This window comes from Syngnathus floridae, chromosome 1 (assembly GCF_059516105.1).
Source record: "Syngnathus floridae isolate MCC-2025c chromosome 1, RoL_Sflo_1.0, whole genome shotgun sequence".
Taxonomy (NCBI): domain Eukaryota; kingdom Metazoa; phylum Chordata; class Actinopteri; order Syngnathiformes; family Syngnathidae; genus Syngnathus; species Syngnathus floridae.
Genome location: NC_142413.1, coordinates 22,659,075 through 22,681,119, shown reverse-complemented (window position 1 = coordinate 22,681,119; position 22,045 = coordinate 22,659,075). Strand labels below are relative to the sequence as shown.

Genomic DNA, 22,045 nt, shown 5'->3' with positions numbered 1-22,045 from the left:
GAAATCCTTATAATTGTTTTTATTGAATGTCAAATCAAAACATGTGGATGAAATGTGATCACTGTTTAAAAAAATACTGCTCCTCTTGAGATTGTGAAGAAAAAAAGGGGAATTTCTGCCTTTGTCTTCACACATGAAAAATACATGGTATGACATGAAGTGTGTGTGATTTTGCAAAAACATACGTAAGTCATAGCAATAAGGTTTTGAACTTTACTATTCTTTTAACATGCTGCTATCATTTTAAACAGTAGCTGTTAAAAGCAAGCATTGCAATTTTACAAGTCAATGTAAAATTAATTAATTTCCTCTGCCTTAAAACAATCCATACATATTATCCCCAGTCATACTTCACCTTATTGCTTTGTAAGTCAATGTAAAATTAATTAATTTCCTCTATCTTAAAACCATCCATACATATTATCCCCAGTCATACTTCACCTTATTGCTTTGTCTATCAATCTAGCACTCCTGCTTTTGGTAAGATCACTCAAAACAAGGAAAATATTGTAGCTGTGAGGTTATGGCAACTCATAGCTAGTAATTTAAAGACAGAATTTAAACAGTATTCAATGTACATTAACAAAATATGTTCATATATATTATTTATGGTAACGATAGAGGCTACTGCAGAATGCATTTGACATTCTTTGCTTACAATCACAAATGGTTTTTTTTTATACTTTGTATTTTATATTTAGAGGTATTAGTTGAGCAGTAAGAACATGACTAGAGCAAGCAACCTAAAGTCCTCCCAAACTCGCAAGATTTGTTAATTCCTGATTATTTTACCACTCGCTTTGTTGTAAATAAATGATTACAAAATAAAAAAGTGTTAATCATTCATAAAGATTTTGTATTCTGTTGAGAAAATTCAGTGAATGCCTTTTAGTCCTTGCCATTTTGATTTTTGAACAGAATGAATCTTAATTAAAAATCTTAATTAAAAATGCATATCAGACAATGGTTCAAAAATCCAACCAGTGCCTGTCTTTATGATAAAAGGCTCTGTTTTTTGTTCATCATCACAAACATCAATAATTTATCTCACTCACTTATTTTTTATGTCTGAACGGGAACTAATTGGCTTTCTCTTAATCACTTGATGAGGTTGGGTTCTCTCATAAATGTTCACACTCTTTCTCTCCTATAAGACTAAATAATACCGTAACATTTGTTGTGACATGTCACTCCATCAATTCCCTCAATCCCACAGAGGCTTCAGAAAAGAAGTGTGGGGGAGAAAAAACAAACTCCGTCAGAAGGATAACATTTCTTTGGCAAGCACAACTTTGTGTGTCTAATGTGTAAGAATATCCCTGTATCCTGTTGACATGTGATCTTCTCAGCCTATTTGGGACAACTTGTCTTACCGAACGCTCGGCAAATCTTTTAAAGCAGCGTCGTTTGTCAATTTCAGGAGAGTTTATGCGCTGCGGATATTATATAACATATAGAAACGATGTTGCCAGTGTCAGACACCCTTGAGGCCTAATCTAAAGCTCCATGGCCGAGGTGTCAAACCCATTTTTCTAAGCCACATTGTCATTATGGTGCCACTCAGAGGTTCGGTCGTACACACGAAGCACACATTTATTTTTCTTCCACTTGATTTTAAATTATTGCTCGCAGCTCACTGGGGTAGTGTGTAGCATGCATGACTGTGTCACAACCTAACAGTCTGAGGTTAAATCGCAGCTCGAGTATGTACCGTATTTTTCGGACTATAAGTCGCGTTTTTTTTTTCATAGTTTGGGTGGGGGGGCGGCAATTTATACTGAGGAGCTTATACTTATATGGGAATTTTTTCACAAATTTTCAAAATTCAGTGAAACCGCGATAAACGAACCGCGATGTAGCAAGCTGTAAGTTGAATTTCAAGTGACGACAGCGGCGCGGCGGTTGTTTACATAAAGGACAATGATTCGATCACGGGATGACGAAGATGACGAAGGGCCCCACGTACTACCGGCATCATTAGCGGCTTTGTTTGTAAGTGACATGGAGGATGAAGAGTTTGAAGGATTTAATGATTTGGAGTGACACAGAAGGTTTGAAAAACTATTATGGCTTTTACGCATGCCCGGTCCTACTATACGGAGCTCTCTTTCACCTCCGTAGATTGAAGTCGGGGGCCGGTGCTCGGCCGGGTGGCTGTCCGGTGACGGTGGATGGGGCTCGGACATGGCTTTTACGCACGTCTGGTCCGACTCTACGCAGCTCTCTTTCACCTCCGTGGATGGAAGTCAGGGGCCGGCGTTCAGCCGGGTGGCTGTCCGGGGACGGTGGATGGGGCTCGGACATGTCTTTTACGCACGCCCGGTCCTATTCTATGGAGCTCTCTTCCACCTCCGTGGCTGGAAGTCCAAACCGCCACACGCCTGGAAGTCGACGCCGATGCTTGGGGCAGTGTGGCGGTGAACTATTTATGTTATAGTTATTTGATATATTTTATTTCGTATAGCAACTTGTATATGTTTTTATCGTTACAGTTCAGTAGTTGTTGGCTCGTTGAACTCTTGCTTTGTTAAATAAAGAGCCGTTTACCAAACCCACGTCTTTCCTTGTACTTACTAGATCTGTGGAATAACGACGAGGCTGACGTCAGGACGCACGCGTGGCGTTGTTGACAAAGGACGAGGAATTTGATCGATGGATTTAATGATTTGGAGTGACACAGATGGTTTGATAATATTATTGCCTATATAATAGTTATTTAATATATAATTGATATATCGTTATATGGGCCTGTGGAATATTTTGAAGTGCAACCGTCATCAGCGGCGCGCACCCGGCCGGCATTGTTGACATAAAGGATGATCGATGGATTTAATGAATTGGAGTGACACAGATGGTTTTATAAACGTGTTATTTATGTAATAGTTATTTGAATAACTCTGAATGTTACGTCAGACCCGTTCTCAGCTCTTCGTTTGTGTTCATGTCACGTTAGCATACCTATTGTTTAGCCTGTTGTTGCTTGTTCATGTCTGTTCTAGGTGTTGGATTTTGTTGAATAAATTTCCCCTAAAATGCGACTTATACTCTGGAGCGACTTATATATGTTTTTTTTCACATTATTGTGCATTTTATGGCTTATGCGACATATATTCCGGAGCGACTTTTAGTCCGAAAAATACGGTAATCTTTGTATGTTCTCACGGAGCTTCCTACTTTCTTAAAACTGCTAGGTCAAAGAAACCATATAGGGTGAAACAGCTAATCCGACGTTGGGTCGAAAAGTGGACCGAGCCAATGCTGGGTTATTTATTTTATGACCAACATTTTCTAAGAAGTAACTTTCCCCTTTCAGATGTTACACACCGAAACTGTTAAAAATGGAAACCAGCTTTTCAGCCCGGCCAAATCTAATCATCTGTTCAATCTGATTAGTCAAATTAATTAACCCAACCTTGGGTAAAAGCAACCTGATCTCCTCAAAATCCAGAGCTGTTGTACCAGAGCAAAGGCATCGGGAAAACATTTATTAGTGTGTACAATTGTAACTGCAACATTGACGCAAAAAATAGGTGAGCCGTAATTGTAGTTACCTGTGACCTTGGGCACTGTGATGTAATTTTTAGTGGATAGCAAATGGAAGACAAAATGGCTGCTGCCTGAGATGATTACGTACATACTGATGGATTTTTCTACTGAATTTCTATTCCCATAATGCCATATTAATCAAAATAATGTGTTTAGACTAGTGGGGGCGCATAAAATATACCATTGACAGGGACATTTTGGACTTCACTTCCCATTTAATGAATCAAAAGTTGTATGACCAATTACCTTGAATTAAGTGTGTCAGCTCTTCAATCTGGGCCATCATTGATATTACTGTTGAAATTAGAATTATCATTTGCTTCACAGTGCTTTGGTCAGGCATTATTTCTGTCCAGACTTTTTCAAACTCTACATAAATAAATCTAAACAAATAAAAATAAAAGGATGTGTGGGAGACTTTACTTGAGAAAGTTGATCAAACTGTCTAAATTCTTTTATTCATTAGGACATTATTAGCTGAGATGTTTATATTTCTATTTGGAATTTGTAAATACAAAGTACTTTAAAATTTACCCGCTAATTGTAGTCATAAAAAAAGCATAAAATTTACCCACTAATTGTAGTCATAAAAAAAGCATCACAAACAGTGTAGGATAGAAGAATCAAATTAGAGTAATAATGTCAAAAAACTGTATGTACATATTTAAAACGGCAATGTGACTGAGCAGAATGATCAGCATCAGTGTATGTGGCAAGTGCACATGAATAATAAATACGATCCTTGCGGATGTGAATCGCAAACCACATTAATATGGAGAAACCACAGATACCGAAATTATAGTGAACAGCCGCAAGTATATTAGTATTTAGCAAAAGGCCGGTGTTATAACAAATTTAAAATGGAACAAACACCATTAGCATCATTAATCAGCCACCAAGTGGGCAAGGACAAAGTTAATGTCACATTCTGTAAAGTTTATTCTTAAAATAGACCGTAGAAAAGACTCTCAGCATTGATAGTTTGACAATTTGTGCCCGTCTTGTGTTAGAACATCCCACAATTGAGTCTACAAGCTGCATACATGCCGATAACAACTGCCCCCCCCCATCTTTGACCACAATTTGGCGTCAAGGGTCTATTTTTGAATAGATTCCAATAAATTATGATTCTGGCATCAATATATGTCACAGGAACAAGACTCAAAGGAATTAGTGGTTGCATTGTGAAAAACGTAAACATTAGCACATGTGAAAAATTGTCACAAGATAAAAATACTGGCCTGTGTTGAGAACATCTGTTATTTCCCACGCCACCTAAATGTGATTGGCAGGACCGAGAGCAGGCAGATGAGTCAGAAGCAAAGTGTTGCATGGATGGAAATTAATGCCGATGCTCTTCTTATCACAATGGGGCTTTGGATTTCTTCAGGCCTTATCATATCACAGACAACATGTTGTTTCTGTCCATGGGTAAATTTGATAAAAACATGACTTAACCTGCTGGGTTTATATGCGCCAAATGTCACCTGGGAAGCAGAGTGACAAAATAATGACATTTTTTTAAGGCCCAGCAATTTCCTAGAAATGAATCAGGAGGATGTGTGCGGCACATCCACCGTGTGCACTTCCCTCCTGATCGGTCTCTGTCAATACTGTTCTGACACATTCTATACCAATGTGCTCTGACAAATAGATTGGGCTTTTCTCAAACAGACAATGAATGACAAAATGAAGTGCTTACGCATAGCCCCAAAATATTAAAGCACATGTGCTAATGGATCACATTAAGGTGCAAAAACACTAAAACGGGTTTCCAAGAAACATTACCCGGCCGTAATACTCTGAAATTCTCACATTGAACGTTCTATCTAATGGCGAGCCTGCTCATACATGCATGCTCAGAAAATATTAGTTAATTAAGGTGTTATTGAACCGGATGGGTTGCGTGACAGAAAAATCCATTGGCTCCATTAACATCGAAACTGTATCTATTTGCATGTCAAATGTCAGTGAGACTATTGGATTGCAGTGTGACAAATGCAAGTTTCATTTGTGCTTGTTACATGACACTTTAACCCACAAAATAGTGTAAGAGCGGCTCGCATTTAATCAGAAGATCATTACATTGGTTTTGATTCGATTGTATTTTAAATATAGTCTACTTGTAATATAATAATGAGTCATAACATTTCACTAATGCTTTATAAGAATGTTTGCATTTAATGAATGCATTAAATTTACTTCAACTTCAGTAAGCATGTAGAAAGAAACATATTCAAGCCTTCATCCCATACAAATCCAATCTCCCAATCAATTTTTAGGGTCAAAATAACTTATCCAACCTTGGGTAAAAGTAACTCAATCTTCTGGAAATTCAGGGATTAGGAAACCAACCCAGTGTTTTTTTTTTTTTCTAGTGCATGAATGATGGGCAAAAGAGGTCCTCTAATGTAGGCTACATATGCCTGTTCGGTATGGCACTCAGCACTTGAATATATCACTTGAAGGAATGCTAATTTGCACAAAGGAGAATTTGCACTTGATTTTTTTTTAAATAATTTCCTACAACTTGTGATCCACAGGTTTGGTGAGGGTGGCATAACAAATGAGGAACATGCAATATTTGTGCTTTGTTTAAGTTGGGTATTCTTTGAAATATGTGCAATTCAGGCGATATTTAAGCATTGGGTGTTGGTGAGTGCGTATTTTATACAGTGTTCAGGGTAACCATGTCTGGGCAAAAGATAACCTATGGGCCAGATGTTCAGAGATTTTCGACCTGAATCAAGTGGTTGAATGTGTGGGGGTGATCACTGGGGATTTCACTCAATTTTAGTGTTGGCTTTATTATTTACATGATTTGGGGTTGGCTTATAGACTTTTGTATTATGGGTTTATGTTTGAAGGGTTTTAATGAGTTACCGAGCCAATGCATTACTACATATAAGGAATTCTAAGGGTTTATGTCTAAGACATAAACGCAAGCATGATGCCGCATATTAAAGCAAAATGACCAGCCGTTACAGACAGTCCCCTTTTGACAGTGTTTCTTAATGAAAATTGAATTAATAAAATACTGCACGTCAATGCCTTTGAACTACAGACTTCCGCCAAAAAGACTCTGTCAAATCCATTGCAACAGCAGCCTCTTCTATACAGAGAAGCTGACTGTCGTGTCCCTTAATAAGATGCCTTGAATTATTATACACTGTACAACCAACATGATAGCAGCTGCTCCATATGTCTACCAAACCGAGCCGCCTTCTGTCTACGAATGTTTTGATTGTTGACTTGGAGCAGGAAGTACTGAGACAACCTTCTGCAATGAGAAACATGAATTGATTTGATTTTGTTTTATTACTTAAGTGCCAACAACCTTGGCTTATGAATGAAATGTTCGGAGCAGATGATTGACAGTGAATGTCTCCTTGGCCAAATGTGATGCGTATGGCTAAATGCTCAATTGAACTAAACATTTGGATTACTTTTAATGAAATGGAATTACCGTATTTTTCGGACTAAAAGTCGCTCCGGAATATACTACGTCGTATCAGCCATAAAATGGACAATAAAGTGAAAAAAAAACCATACCGTAATTTCCGGTGTATAAGCCGCGACTGTTTTCCAAAATTTTGAACCCTGCGGCTTATAGTCAGGTGCGGTTTATATAAGATTATTTTCGTGATTTTTGTAATGACTTGATCACTTTTACTCTTAACACTATTATATACAGTAAAAGCTACAAAACAAACTGACAAATAACTCGTTTTCAAATCAGAAGAGTAAAAACTGGTCAAATATTTTTAAAAAAAGATATTATTAAAAGTGAAGACAATTTGCAATTCTAGTAATGACACGAATTTGATGCACAATTTGTCTTCGCGGGCCACATAGAATGATGTGGCGGGCCGTATCTGGCCCCTGGGCCTTGAGTTTGACACCTGTGCTCTAAACCCTTTCTCTTACTCTGCCATGTGACTCAGAGATTACACAAAGCAGTGGCGCTGCATTGTATTAAAACCCAATCAATCAGCATTTAAATTCAATTCTTCTGACATTTTGCTCACCAAAAACAAGTTGTAATGAATGTGAACTTTTAATGCATTTTATTCAGAAGGTTACTTTGAACCCTGAGGCTTAAATGGCGGCGCGGCGTACTTTTTTACGGACTTTTACGGATTTTTACGGTCTCCGGCCACCAGGGGGCGCCCTAGCAGGAAGCAAGAGCGAGACAGGCGAAGAAGAGATAATGCGCCGAAGAAGACGTGCTAGTTTGTGTTTACAACATTTCGCGCATCACGCAGAACGCGATCAAGACAGACATTACTGAAAGGAAGCTTTTATACACACACCGTCATTATGGGGGACAAAAGAAATGTATATGATGCCGCTTTTAAACTAAAGGCAGTCAATTTTGATGACATTGTGTTGTGGCACCCTTTTCTTTATTTTGTGGTCCTGTCTACTCTGGAGCTATACGTGTCGCTCGCTAGTTTAATGTAATTTAGCGCTTCGTGCATGAATAAGATTAGCATGAACAGACCCTCATCATGGAAAATGCTAGGAGAAATGGATAAAAACGACGACGAAAGAGATACTGAGAAAGTGTGTGGCGAAGGATATCTAATTTCCAATCGGAAATTGAGGAGGAAGACTTTGATGGTTTCGGTGCACAGGAGGAAGATGAAGACGATGAAGCTCTTTATTTTTACTTTTACTTTAACCAGCCCTGTTAGTGCTGTGCTACCGTGTTGCTGCTGTGTTACCGCCGCGTCTCAGTGACTTTTACCGGTATGTTTTATTTAATCAAACCCTATTAGTGCTGTGTTACTTCCATGTTGCTGCGGTATTACTGCCGCGTCACAGGCAGTGTTTGGAAAGAAATGTTAAGGTATGTTATTAAAACTTTAAAAAAGCTTTCTGTGTCCAGTATTTCTTTGTTAATAACTCGTGTGCACACTTTCGTGTTGCTACGGTACTACTGCTGCGTCACAGGCAATGATTAGGAAGACATGTTAAAGCATGTTATTCAAACTTCAAAAAGGTTTTCTGTGTACTGTCTTTCTTTGTAAAAAAAACTTGTGTGCACGTGCGGCTTATAGTCCGGTGCGGCTTATGTAAGAAATAAAACTAACATATCCCCGAATTTTAGCTGGTGCGGCTTATAGTCCGGTGCGGCTTATACACCGGAAATTACGGTATATAAATCGCTCCGGTGTATAAGTCGCATTTTGGGGGAAATTTATTCGACAAAATCCAACACCAAGAACAGACATGAACGAGCAACAACAGGCTAAACGATACGGTATGCTAACGTGACATAAACACAAACGAGAAGCTGAGAATGGGCCTGATGTAACAATAACAGTTATTCAAATAACTATAACATAAATAACACCTTTATCAAACCATCTGTGTCACTCCAAATCATTAAAGCCATTGATCGAGTTGGTCTTCCTTTATGTAAATAAGTCCGACGTCAGTGGCGCGTTGCAGTTTACAATTTTTTACAGGCCCATATAACAATATATAAACTATGTATGAAATAACAATACTACAAACAACAATTTTATCGAACCATCCGTGCCACTCCAAATCAATAAATCCATCAGAATCTTCGTCATCCATGTCACTTGAAAAAAAAAAAAAAAAAAAAAAACAGCTGTTGACGGTGGAAAGACCGCGTGCGCCGCTGACATCAGACTAGATATATCGAATAATTGTAATATAAACAACAATTTTAACGAACCATCCATGTCACTCCACCGGAATATTCATCCTCTGTGTCAAAAAAACAACAACAACAACAAAAAACAGCTGTCGATTCCGGACCTACATGCACGCTGACGTCAGCCTCGTTGTCAGTTGGCGGCTCCAATTATTCCACAGATCTACGTATATAACTATATTGTAGCATTACCAAAGTACCAGGCAAGACATGGGTTTGATAACCGGCTCTTTATTTCACAAATCAAGACCTCAACATGTGACCCAACACACGCAAGCGCCCTGGATCGCCCTTCCCCCCCCCCCTTCTGCTGCCTTCATGGCCTCCCTAGAAAATCGGAAACTACTGAAGTCTAACAACATACACGTTGCTCCTCTAAATAAACTATATATCAAATAACTATAACATGAATAACAAGTTTATCGAATAATCTGTGTCGCCCCCCCACCCAAAGTATGAAAAAAAATGCAATTTATAGTCCGAAAAATACAGTACAGTGCTTTTGTCTGTTTACCTTGCTACATGCAATTGTTACATGCTGAGAGGGACATTAATGACTCATGTTGGCTTCGTTCTAGAGAGCCATGAACAAGTATTTTGGTTACTCTACCGTTAGAAAGGTAAAGCCATAATGGACACTAAATTCATGAGAGATTGAAAAATACTACTAAGAAACAAAAATGAACTGAAAATCAGCTAATGAAAATCTGACTTTCTTTTTTCCATAATCGAGGCTGTGGCTTGGATCCAGCAATATGGGTAGCACATTTGACTTCTGAATGCCTATTTTGCGATTTCTTCGTTTTCGTGCACAAACTGAAGATAACCCTGTGTAAGCCACAGAACATTAAGAAGCTTCCTCGGGTTATCCTAGTGTGCCCCACTGTTTTTTTTTTTTCTTTGTTCGCACAGCAACGGAATAACAGCCTACTCTTGCGTTCAAGAAAAAAAAATCCCCAAAATGCATATTGACAAGCCACAAAGCTTCTGGGACAATGTTCTTTGATGTTGAGACAGAACCAGAACTTTTGGCAGGTCACATCAGCTTTGCTTTTCCATATTTCAAATGAAGCATTCAAGTACCAACTGTGACACTTTTGCTATATTTGTCCCTTAAATCTGTATGGGATGGAATGGAGTAATTCGAGAAATCATGGAGAGAAGAAGCCTGTGCCATAAACCTTGGTCTCAGTCCCAGGCCATCAGACATCCAACATGAAGTTTGTCTACTACAAAAAATCAAAAGCTACATTTTATCCCTATAAACTTTGCTCATTGTGTATTATTTCTATTGAAAATATAATATATGAATACATTTTCATCAGACACCCACAAAGTCACCCTTAGCAACAACAACAACAAAACTGCACTGATATACTTTGTAAGAAATTAACCAAAAATAACATATTTTAGTGAGCATTCTCCCACAGATGGTTTTCCGGTAGCCAGGAAGGGGAAGTTTAGCGGTTTTCTCCCAGTGTAAGTCTCAGCGCAGTAATCACAAAGAGTGGCACAAAAGCAGGGAGTCATAAAACATTCAACATCATTCAAATTCTCCGCTCCCAATCTGACATTCAAAACTACAAGACAATGTCGGTCCAGGAAACATATTGAAGGAAGTCTTTTATTTTTTTCCATTCGGCGAGAATAACGACATCTTGAGGGAATACAGCTAGTGGGCAAAAAATATTTTGGCTGCACTCTATTTTTCACCATCATCCTGTTGGAGAGTCATATAAAAAAAGACTGTGACGCTATTACTCTTTTGTCAAATAAACATGGGCGAATTCTTGGAATTTCAATTCCGAACAGGCAAAAATGCTTGATGGATGGTATCACTTTTCCGTCATTTTAACCTGCCAATTTTGTTGACTTATCATTACACCCCTGATGAACTCGTTTGTTGTTTTGGCATTCTGTTTGGGATCGTTACCCTACTCCATCATGAAGTTTTGTTGCATCTTCCTTTAAATTGGCAGCCAAACGTTTTTTGAAAGACCAAGCTAAGCTATTCCCTCCATTGATTTTCACAGATGAGTTTGTATGTTTGATTTGGAATTTCTTTCTAAAAACTTCCATCACTTTGTTAAATATCCATCTCATCAGTCCATAAAACTGTCTTTTCTGTACTTATTTGCCCCCCAAATTCTTCGTCTTCTGGTTTAGCCTTTGCAAAGTCTTTTGCAAAGAGATGATTGTGATACTGGCGGCTCGGTGGCGCACTGGTTAGCACGTCCGCCTCACAGTTAGGAGGGTACGGGTTCGATTCCACCTCCGGCCCTCCCTGTGTGGAGTTTGCATGTTCTCCCCGGGCCCGCGTGGGTTTTCTCCGGGCCCTCCGGTTTCCTCCCACATTCCAAAAACATGCTTGGTAGGCCGATTGAAGACTCCAAATTGTCCCTAGGTGTGAGTGTGAGTGCGATTGGTTGTCTGTCTCTGTGTGCCCTGCGATTGGCTGGCAACCAGTTCAGGGTGTCCCCCGCCTACTGCCCGATGACGGCTGGGATAGGCTCCAGCACGCCCGCGACCCCCGTGGGGACTAAGCGGTTCAGAAAATGGATGGATGGATGGATGATTGTGATACAGTCGCTCCTGCCCTCTGGAGGGCAGATGACACCAACTGTTGTTTTCGGGCCTTCTCAGAAGCGCTCACACTTTAATCAACTGCTGCTATTGGTCTTGATCTTGTCCTTTGACACCAGTGTTTTTGTGGTACACTTTGTCATTCACGTGTACCAATATTTTTGGAGGCATGACAAATGGTGGGACTCAAACAATCTATCTATCTTTCAAGTTTGTGTATCTGTTCCAGCTGAAAATACCTCCAAATTTAATTATCCATCTGATGTCAGTTGTAATGAGTCAACAGCAAAACAGCTGGATAAAAAGTAAGAAATTGTCATTGTCACACATGTACAACAAAATTTAAAAAGTGCCAACCGATCAGTGCAAAGATAAAAAAATACAATAAACAAATAAATACAATAAAAAGTTAAAAAATACAAGCTAAAAACCACACAGAAGAACATACACAAACATGATCATTCATTTTTTTTAGCGGCATTTAATGTGACTACCGCCGTGGGGTAAAAACTGTTGGCGAATCTGCTAGTCCTTGATCTACCGTAATTGCCGGACTATAAGCCGCACCGGATTATAAGCCGCACTAGCTAAAATTCAGGGATATTTCTTTTTTTTTCTTACATAAGCCGCACCGGACTATAAGCCGCACTTGCACACGAGTTTTTTACAAAGAAAGACAGTACATAGAAAGCCTTTTTAACGTTTTAATAACATACTTGAACATGTCTTTCTAAACATTGCCTGTGACGCAGCAGTAGTACCGCAGCAACGCGGAAGTGTGCACGCGAGTTATTAGCAAAGAAAGACTGGACACAGAAAGTTTTTTTTAAAGCTTTAATAACATACCTTAACATTTCTTTCCAAACACTGCCTGCGACGCGGCAGTAATACCACAACAACACGGAATTAACACAGCAAAGTCACTGAGACGCGGCGGTAATGGCGGCGGTTACACAGCAGCAACACGGTAGCACAGCACGAACAGGGCTGGTTAAAAAAAACATACCAGTAAAAGTACAAAAAGAGCCGTCTTCATCTTCCTCCTGTGCACTGAAACCAAGTCTTCCTCCTTAGTGTCCGATTGGAATGGCGTTAGATATCCTTCGCCTCACACTTTCTCAGTCTCTTTCGTCGTCGGTTTTATGCATTTCTTCGAGTGTGAAGAGGTTCTGTTCATGCTAATCTTATTCATGCACGAAGTGCTACATTATATTAAACTAGCGAGCGACACGTATAGCTTAAAAGCGGCATCATATTCATTTATTTTATCCCCCATAATGACGGTTTATGTATAAAAGCTTCCTGTCTTTGTGTTAACGTGGGTGTGTGCGTGATGCGCGAGACGATCACGTCTTCTTCGGCGCATTATCTCTTCTTCGTCTGTCTCACTCTTGCTTTCTGCTAGAGCGCCCCCTGGAGAGCGGAGGCCGTAAAAATCCATAAGTACGCTCCAGAGTAGACACAAGATAATGTCATCAACATCGACTGCCTTTGGCTTAAAAGCTGCATCATATGCATTTATTTTGTCCCCCATGATGACGGTTTGTGTATAAAGGCTTCCTTTCAGTAATGTCCGTCTTGATCGCGTGATGCGCGAAATGTAAACAAAAACTAGCACGTCTTCTTCGGCGCATTATCTCTTCTTCGCCTGTCTCGCTCTTGCTTCCTGCTAGGGCGCCCCCTGGTGGCCGGAGACCGTAAAAATCCGTAAAAGTCCGTAAAAAAGTACGCCGCGCCGCCATTTAAGCCTCAGGGTTCAAAGTAACCTTCTGAATAAAATGCATTAAAAGTTCACATTCATTACAACTTGTTTTTGGTGAGCAAAATGTCAGAAGAATTGAATTTAAATGCTGATTGATTGGGTTTTAATACAATGCAGCGCCACTGCTTTGTGTAATCTCTGAGTCACATGGCAGAGTAAGAGAAAGGGTTTAGAGCACAGGTGTCAAACTCAAGGCCCAGGGGCCAGATACGGCCCGCCACATCATTCTATGTGGCCCGCGAAGACAAATTGTGCATCAAATTCGTGTCATTACTAGAATTGCAAATTGTCTTCACTTTTAATAATATCTTTTTTTAAAAATATTTGACCAGTTTTTACTCTTCTGATTTGAAAACGAGTTATTTGTCAGTTTGTTTTGTAGCTTTTACTGTATATAATAGTGTTAAGAGTAAAAGTGATCAAGTCATTACAAAAATCACGAAAATAATCTTATATAAACCGCACCTGACTATAAGCCGCAGGGTTCAAAATTTTGGAAAAAAGTCGCGGCTTATAGTCCGGCAATTACGGTAATTGATCTGTATATTGGGTCATGGTAAAGAGGTAAAAATTACCCATATTGATGATGTAGGGCCACCAAGGAATCAGGTTATCAGTGTAGCTGTGGTAATGCTCATTTTAAAACCAACATTTTCCAAGAAGGTGTAAGTAACGTTGTGCTGTCCGGGGACAGCAAGTCACTTGCATGATATGATTTTATTTTTTTTTTCTGTGTGAAAGGAGTTGATCTCACTCCTGTAGTACTTTGTACTTTTGGAGGGTGATGTTTATGGTTTCATTCAACCATTTAGACCTTTAATGTCTAGAATTTGCATAACATGTCATTGAAGACAAGTCTCAATTCAGGATTACGTTAGAGTGGTAAAATCAAGACACATCACATCCTTGGACAAAAAATGAAGTGTCGGCTTTTGATTTATAGAAATGCAATCAAGTGGCCAATTTCCCATGATATTGTGCTTGTACTATTTTACATTTTCATCAAACCACATTCTGTGGCCTTATCTCCAAAATTGAGAAATCATTATGGCAGGGAGATTGGAGTTTCAGCTTCATCAGCAGTCTATGCCGCTGAAGTTTGAGACCTTCATTGGGCTCTTTCATCTACCTTCCCCCACCATCATTTTCTACTTCTGTTTCTATACCTCTCCACCACACAATCTCATTTTTGCTATGGCATCCCTCAAAAGTGCGGGGAGGTGACAGAGGCTAAATGATCTCCCATTGTGTGAAGCAATTATGAAACACATCCATATTTACATTCCACCTGTGAAGTGAGCACCAGCCCTTCTTGGCACACGCCCCGCCCGTTTGCTGTGTGTTCATGAGGACGCCTTAATCCAAAATCTCCCCTACGTGCTCCTTTTGGCTTGAGGTGTAGTAAGTGTGGATCATATACCACTTCATTTCTCATTAAAGCATCCAGTGATCCATATAAATGGGGGAACTGTCATCGTGTCTCTGCCCCGTTTTCTTCAAAGTGGCACTGACAGCGCCATTGCTCGTAAACAGTCGCAACTATATGTTAGCCAGAGAAAGATTGAAGGACCCATGGGGGTCACTACAACATTAATGTAACACTCGACCTCGAAGAGGATTGTAATTGTTTATCTTCTAATTAATCTTCCAATGGCCATATCAACAATATCTAATTACACCGATGCACTATTGATCCTCATGCAGTCATTGGGTATGGTAATTATGAACAAAATGCTGTTGCGTGCAAATTTGAACCTCAATTTCACTCTCACTGGACTGCATCCTCATAAGTGGTTTGCAATGTAATATGCAATCCGCTGATGGCTTATTAAGATCTTTACAGTCATTTAATCTGAGACTGTAGTCAATTATATCTCTCTGGAGAAGCATTGCTGTTTAATTTGATATAAACAAAACAATAGGCTGTGAAGCTGTGGTCACGATGGAAGCTGATACACCAAGTCTGCTCGACTGCACCCTCCTCAAGGGACAGCTGTGTCTTTTTTTTTGTACAAACAATAAATAATATTAATTTCATGGCAGACACCTTCATTGGATCAATACTCATCGACTGCATCGCTTGTCTCTGTTAGTGCGTCGTGAGAGTAATTATGTAGTTTATGGAGGGAGTCAGGAACACAAACACATTAGTAACATACAAATGAGACTCATGTTTTCTTAATATCTATTAGTCAAGACGTCTCTTTGGGGGCACAGCGGCTCTAAATAATTCAACATATTACAAGAAAAAAGGTGCCTCTGTCTCGGCGTATCGTGATCGCTCGCATGCTTTTCAACTCTCGAGATATTGTAAGTCCGGCCAGTGACAGCAAGAAAATTAATTACTACGGTGCAAATCGATGAACCACTGAAGGTGTCAACTCCCCAAAGAGCTGTGATTGTTCATAGCCGCCTGATGGATGAGGAAGAAGACCAGCGTTTTGAACCCAAGGAGCCATGCACACAAACGGACACTGACCACATCACAATGAGAAATCACACTTTAATCGTGGAGCTAAAATTCTACCATGGCGCAATGTTACCTCACAGTTTGGGGAATAATTTGTACAAATAGTTCTGAGGTGGAATATTTCAGACTTTTTTATTCCGCATCTGAAACGAAGCCACTGTGGGTTGAACGAGTACTCAAACTCAAATCAACATTGCAATGTAGCAAATGGAAAAACATGCCATGGGTTTTATTTCAATTTCTTGTTCGTTTTAATGGATTAAGTTTTACAAATCATTGTTTCATGAAAGATAAAAAAATTGAAACGACAAAGCCACAGATTTGTTAGCATTATTGTTTAAATCTAATTTAGGGCTAACCGAGGTACTGGGTTACTTTTTGATGCCACGCTTCTTTGGTAGGATTTTGTGACATTTGTTGCAGTGAACGCTTAAATCACAGGTGCCTGGGGGCCAGATTCGACCCATCTTATCATTTTATGTGACTGCAAAAGCAAATGATGTGTCAACTCAATGTTTCTCGATAAAGTATCAAAACTGTAAATTTTCTTCCTTTTAATAACAGTGAGATATTGCAACAAAGTTTTGTTACAATCCCACCTTCAAAATTAATTAGAAAATGATTAAACTTTCTTACTGTATTCTATCTCGTGTCTGTGATATGAGGGGTCATCCATTTCTATTTAAGTCATGAATTGCCCCACAAGTGAAACCATAACTACGATGTGGCCCGCAACAAAAATGAGTTTGACACCCCTGATTAAATGAATGGCCGAATGGTCCCTTTAAGGGAAAAAATATCACAGATTATTTTTTTAAATTGTTCATTCCTACTACTTTCCTTGAAAGAGAGAGAGGGGTAAAAGCCTATGACTGAAGGAGACAATCCAGCAGCTTGCACAAACTAATAAGCCACAGAGCGGATTAGCAGAATGAGAGAAACCATTAAGAGCAGCCTCATAAGTATCTAAGGCTGAGCCATTCTCTTATTTTTCTGCACAATCCGACGGGGAGCCCCACAGCTGAAGGCTTGTGCTTTTACACTGTCAGTCTGCCACTGACTTCGACCCTTAGAAAGGAATGCTAGATGGAGAGAAGGCTTAATGAGTTTGTATAATAGCTGCGCTCTAGTTTAGGAATCATTCATCTACATGAGGGCCATAATTAGCCTGTAAGTCCAGTTCTGTGCTTCCACTTATTATTCTGCTGACTTGTATGCAGGCAGTGGAGGAAAAACAAACAAAAAGACAAAAACCCTTCTGAAGCATATTAATAATCAGCTCTGCGACGCTGTCGAAAGCACGGCCGAACAGTCCGATAATCACTCGACCGACACCCTCGGAAAATAAGAAAAGCTATCTGGAACATAAGTCATAGCCTGGTGTGAGTATGCTGACAGGTGTAGACTCTCGCGGGAGCGCTAATCCTCATGCTTCTTCGTCTGTTTGTCCGACAGCAGTGGGAAGCGGCAGACACATCCGCTCTCGAGACAAAAAAAAAGACAAAAAAAAGACATGCTCAAGTGAGACGTGTGTGTATGTACATGTAGTATGTAAAGCACTAATATGCTTCCTTTCATTGACGAAAACAAATCGTATCCATCAAATATTCAAGAGCCACAACATGAGAGTACACCTACAATGAGAGTGCTTGTGTCAGAAATTCTGCCCTTAGAAATGTAACATTGATTGACACTGTTGGACAGGTCTAAATTGCACACTCAAAATTGCATTTGCTGGGCACCTGTGAATGTTGAACAAATTAGGTCATTTTTACCCAAGGTTGGGTTCATTATTTTTGACCCAGTAGATGGGGTAGAAGATTAGATTTAAAGAGCTGAAGGTGGTCGTCATTTTTGACAGTTTTGTTGTGTACTGGAGTTGAAGCAAATTTCATGTAACACTCTTAGTATTACCACAGCTATCTTGATAACCTGGTAACTCACTCCCTGGTAGCTTTGACTCATCAGTTTGGGTTTTTTTTTTTGCCCGTAGTGCAAAGAAAATCTTGGCTGGGCCAAGTTCACAACCCATTGTGCTGACAATAGCCCAGCATTGTCTCTGTCCCTTTTGGACATAGCGCTGGGATACTGCATCGATATTGTATTTCATCCAAATTGTGTTACTTTCGATCCAGCAGTTTTAAGAGTGTGTGTCTTTTTGTTGTTGTTGTGTATGTAGTAGAACAGAATAAATAACACATCCCATGTAGGTATCTCAAAATATGAATGATATTTCGTCTGTCTGCGTGGATATGGATCCATGTATTGTAGTTGAAATTCTTTCTCAAAATGTGTGAAATGAAAAGCACTCACTATGGAGATTTCTTTTTATGCAGTATTTGTTTCTTTTTTGTTTTTTTTATGTTAATAAAAAGTTTATGCAGAGGTGTACTTGTAATATTATTTGAAACAAATTTTAGAGTCGCTGCAAAAGGTTTGGGAGGGTGCGAATATTTTCTAATTTCTGGGGTTCAAAAACAAACCAAACAAAGTGGACTCGTGATTTTTTTAAAACATTATTTAACACCACAATGTGTAATGTTGCTCATTGCAACCTGAACATCCTGGACGGGGGATTCCTCCATCCTCGTCAAGGTTTTTCCCTTTTCCCACCAATGATTTTGTTTGTGTGATATTGCCGATCTTTGAAGGCCTTTAAAACAAGTTTGTATCTCACGCCTATACAAATAAATGTAATATGTTGGTACAAATAATACTTTTGAAGACAGAGTACATATACCATTTTGTGATTATCGTACTGCAAGCATTGGTGGTCCAATGGTACGATTCTCGTGGGACATCCGTGTTCAATTCCCGGCCAATGCATGGGTTGAAATATGAGGGTACTGTGGGGCTGCAAACTGATTGAAATCTGAATGATAAAGCGTCCCCCCCCCCCCCCTCCCCCGCCCCCTCACACACACACACTTTAGTGCGGTTGTGTATGCATATGCACTCTTAATAAACTGTTGCAGTAGTAAAAGAACAAAGTAAAATAAAATTGGAATTGACGACATTATGCTTAAACGTTGACTCCTCACTTTATCCCCTCCGATTGACTGGGTGTGTTTAGGTCGCTCCGTGGCCACGTTCGCAGTTATCCGCTCCTGGTTTTGCCGCTCCTCTCTCAGCCTTGACGGTCTTACTACCTTCTCTGTCTCTCAGCACTCCAGCATTGCTGCGCAAGCAGATGTTGTCTCGCTGAGGCCAATTATTACCATTTCTCGCATTTTGGCCGCATCGCTCACTTTCTCGCTCGACCACTGTCAAGTGGGGAGAAAAGTGCGTCCCTACCCCTCTCTGCAAGTGCTGGAGGGAGAGGTTTTTTTTTTTTTTTCGGAGTGAAGGAGATGACAGCGTCAGTTTTGGGACAATACAAGGCAGATTTCTGCGGGTGCAGGAAGGCATCATTTGATGTACCACACCTGTGATTCGTTGTTGCGAGCAACCGGAGACGCGCGAGGATGGGCGCACAGGACACGTGCTGAGGGACACACTTCGTCGTCGTCGTAAAAGTGCTTCTCATCACACTATCCGGGCGTTATCTCACCTTTTGTCTCTTGACTTGTGAAACTTGATTTAAAAAAAAAAAAAAAAAAAGCACGAATATGCCCTTTCTTGTGGGCCGCTTTGTCCGTTGTGGACTCAGCGCTAAGCTTCTTGTGCTTTGGCTCAGCTTCACCGGCGTCACCTGCAGCGGTAAGTTCCTCTGTGTGTGTGTGTTTTCTTCTTCTTTTTTACGTTTGCTAAAGTGCACGCCGGTGTCAACTTCATTATGTCTTTGCGTGTGGAAGCGGCGGCGTGTCACGGATCATGAGGGTCGTTTTATTGTTTCATCGTCACCCTCAAGGTTATAAGATGCTCTCACGTGGTGACGCGGTTCAAACTTGATGCACGACTCACACACGCAAAGGCAATGTTCAAATGTGATTAATTCCAATCACGTTTCACGCTTAATTCCAATTACATTGCACGTTTCATTTCCTTCCACAAATTGTAGCTGAACTGTGTCAAAACTGCCCAGTGAAGCTTTGACCAGATGGCTCTTGTATAATGAATGACAATGCACAGTGACACGGCGCTCCTTTACTGTCACATAAACAATCTTTACCCCAGTAAATGTGCAGTAGCAGCTGGCTAATAAGGGGAGACATTCTGAGCCTGTTTCCCTCTATCCAGTGGCTGCAGCACGGATGTCCCACAAAGCTTGCACGACTCCATCCTGCTGCATTTGCAGCACGTTGACAGCTTTACGGAGTTGGAAGAACATCGACTTGCGCTGATGAATTGCATTTTATGGGCTTGCCTCTTAGCCAAGCGCTGCCAGTCGCATGCAAATGTGCTTTCATGTACAAAACTGTTCGGTTGCTCTAACCTGACTGGGCGTCTTTCAACTTAACTCTTTGTGGTCATTAAGTCACGACGAACTTAAATTTGACTGAAAACTCAAAGCAAACGTGTTTAATTTTTTTTTTTTTTAATTCCTTTGAAAATGCTTTTTTCACCAATGCACACTTTTCCTGAAAACCGAGCAGGGGTGTTATATCAAATGTGCTCACAATGCAGAAGGCCACAAAATTAAAAATGACAAAAGAATAGAGGCATTGGATTTCAATGTTGTTTTTTTATTTTTATTTTACTTCCTCGTTGACATCTAAGAATGTGTCTGTGGTCAACATTTGCCTTGAGATCCACTACTTCAGTGGTTTTAACAAACAAAACATTGCCATCCGTTTTTGTAAGTGTATTCAACTATCTTGCGTTGACAAAGGACTCATTATTATTCCTATCTGTTCACCATGGCAATATATTATATTAAGTCTCATTCAGTTTTCTGTGGCCTGTGACAATACAATTCTCCTCACGACGTTTTTACAATTCAATCAAAAGCCGCTAGTGTGTGTCCCAAAAACAAGGAGATTTCACTTGTTCCCAACTCTTAACCTTGCTTTGGGCCGAAGACAAAGATGTTCAAGTTGTGTGATTGCCTTGCTTTGGGGCACAGAGATGATGAATTAGGCTGGCTTTTCCTCTTGCATCAATTAGTGTTTGATTAGGAATATAATAGGGTTAAATAAACAGGCATGCCCCAGGGACCGCGTCTACCAATCTCAGGAGCAGTTTGGATGCATTTGATTCAAATATGGGTGGCATGATCCTGTTTGCTCACTGTGATTCCTCTTTAGCTCATTTTCATGTGATTCTTCTTTTTTTTTTTCTGTCTCTCCCCCATTGTGAGCTTTTGCCACAGTCCAAAGACTTGAAGCTTAAGGTCAGGTTGAGTCTCTAAAGTCCCACAGGAGTGACATGATACTCTTTGTTTGCGCTGTGATCGACTCGCAAGCCTGTTCAGGATGTTTCTTTTTCCTTCCCCTCGACGCATGCAAGTGTTTCATGTGGAGGAAAACGGAGAGTTTAACGTCAAATATTGTGCCCGTCACCTGGATCAGATTTCTAGGCTCACTATCCTGAGCATCTGTCAATCTCTGTCACATATTAGGTCAATGTGAGCGTGCTTACTCCCAACAGACTTCTTTTATAGCACAGGGCGTGAGCCAGAAATGGATCGCAGGTAATGTGGTAGCCAATTCTTCCTACATCAGGACAGGGACGGCGCTCTCCACTAAGATCAGTCTAACGATCCTCTGAGAGACAAGGCTGCTGACTCGGCGCTCGCCTGTATCAAAAGCCGACTTGTCTTTTTTCTTTTGCCGAGAAAAATAAGTCAGTCACTAATAAAGGTAGGCCTGTCAGTCTAGATTTTAGCTAGCCCAGCACTTTTACTTTGGCACTGTTGTGAGGAGGGGGTATACTTTGAGCTTCAGGAACAAAGTATTGCGCTTCTTAACATGTGTGTGAACAGCATTTGATGCCTTCAGTATGCAAAGTGTATGTGTTTTAAAGTTTCTCCATGCATTTGATTGCCTGCATACATGTTCCGTCGTGTACTTTCATGGAGAGTGGCCAACCACTATCCATGATGCTCTTGGATCTC

General features: G+C 40.2%; 1 protein-coding gene across 4 annotated transcripts in view; it reads left to right on the top strand.

Moving 5' to 3' along the window:
* Positions 1-19,121: 19,121 nt before the first annotated feature.
* The window catches only part of unc5a (unc-5 netrin receptor A), a 161,182-nt gene continuing 158,258 nt past the window's right edge, over positions 19,122-22,045 (top strand). For 2 of the 4 annotated variants that reach the window (XM_088387638.1, XM_088387630.1), the window contains exon 1: positions 19,124-19,749. In XM_088387638.1, the coding sequence (XP_088243764.1) occupies positions 19,659-19,749 (91 nt within the window). In that variant the 5' untranslated portion in view covers positions 19,124-19,658. Of the gene's footprint in view, positions 19,750-22,045 lie in introns of all 4 variants that reach the window. The other 2 variants (XM_088387621.1, XM_088387648.1) reach the window with 2 other exon arrangements.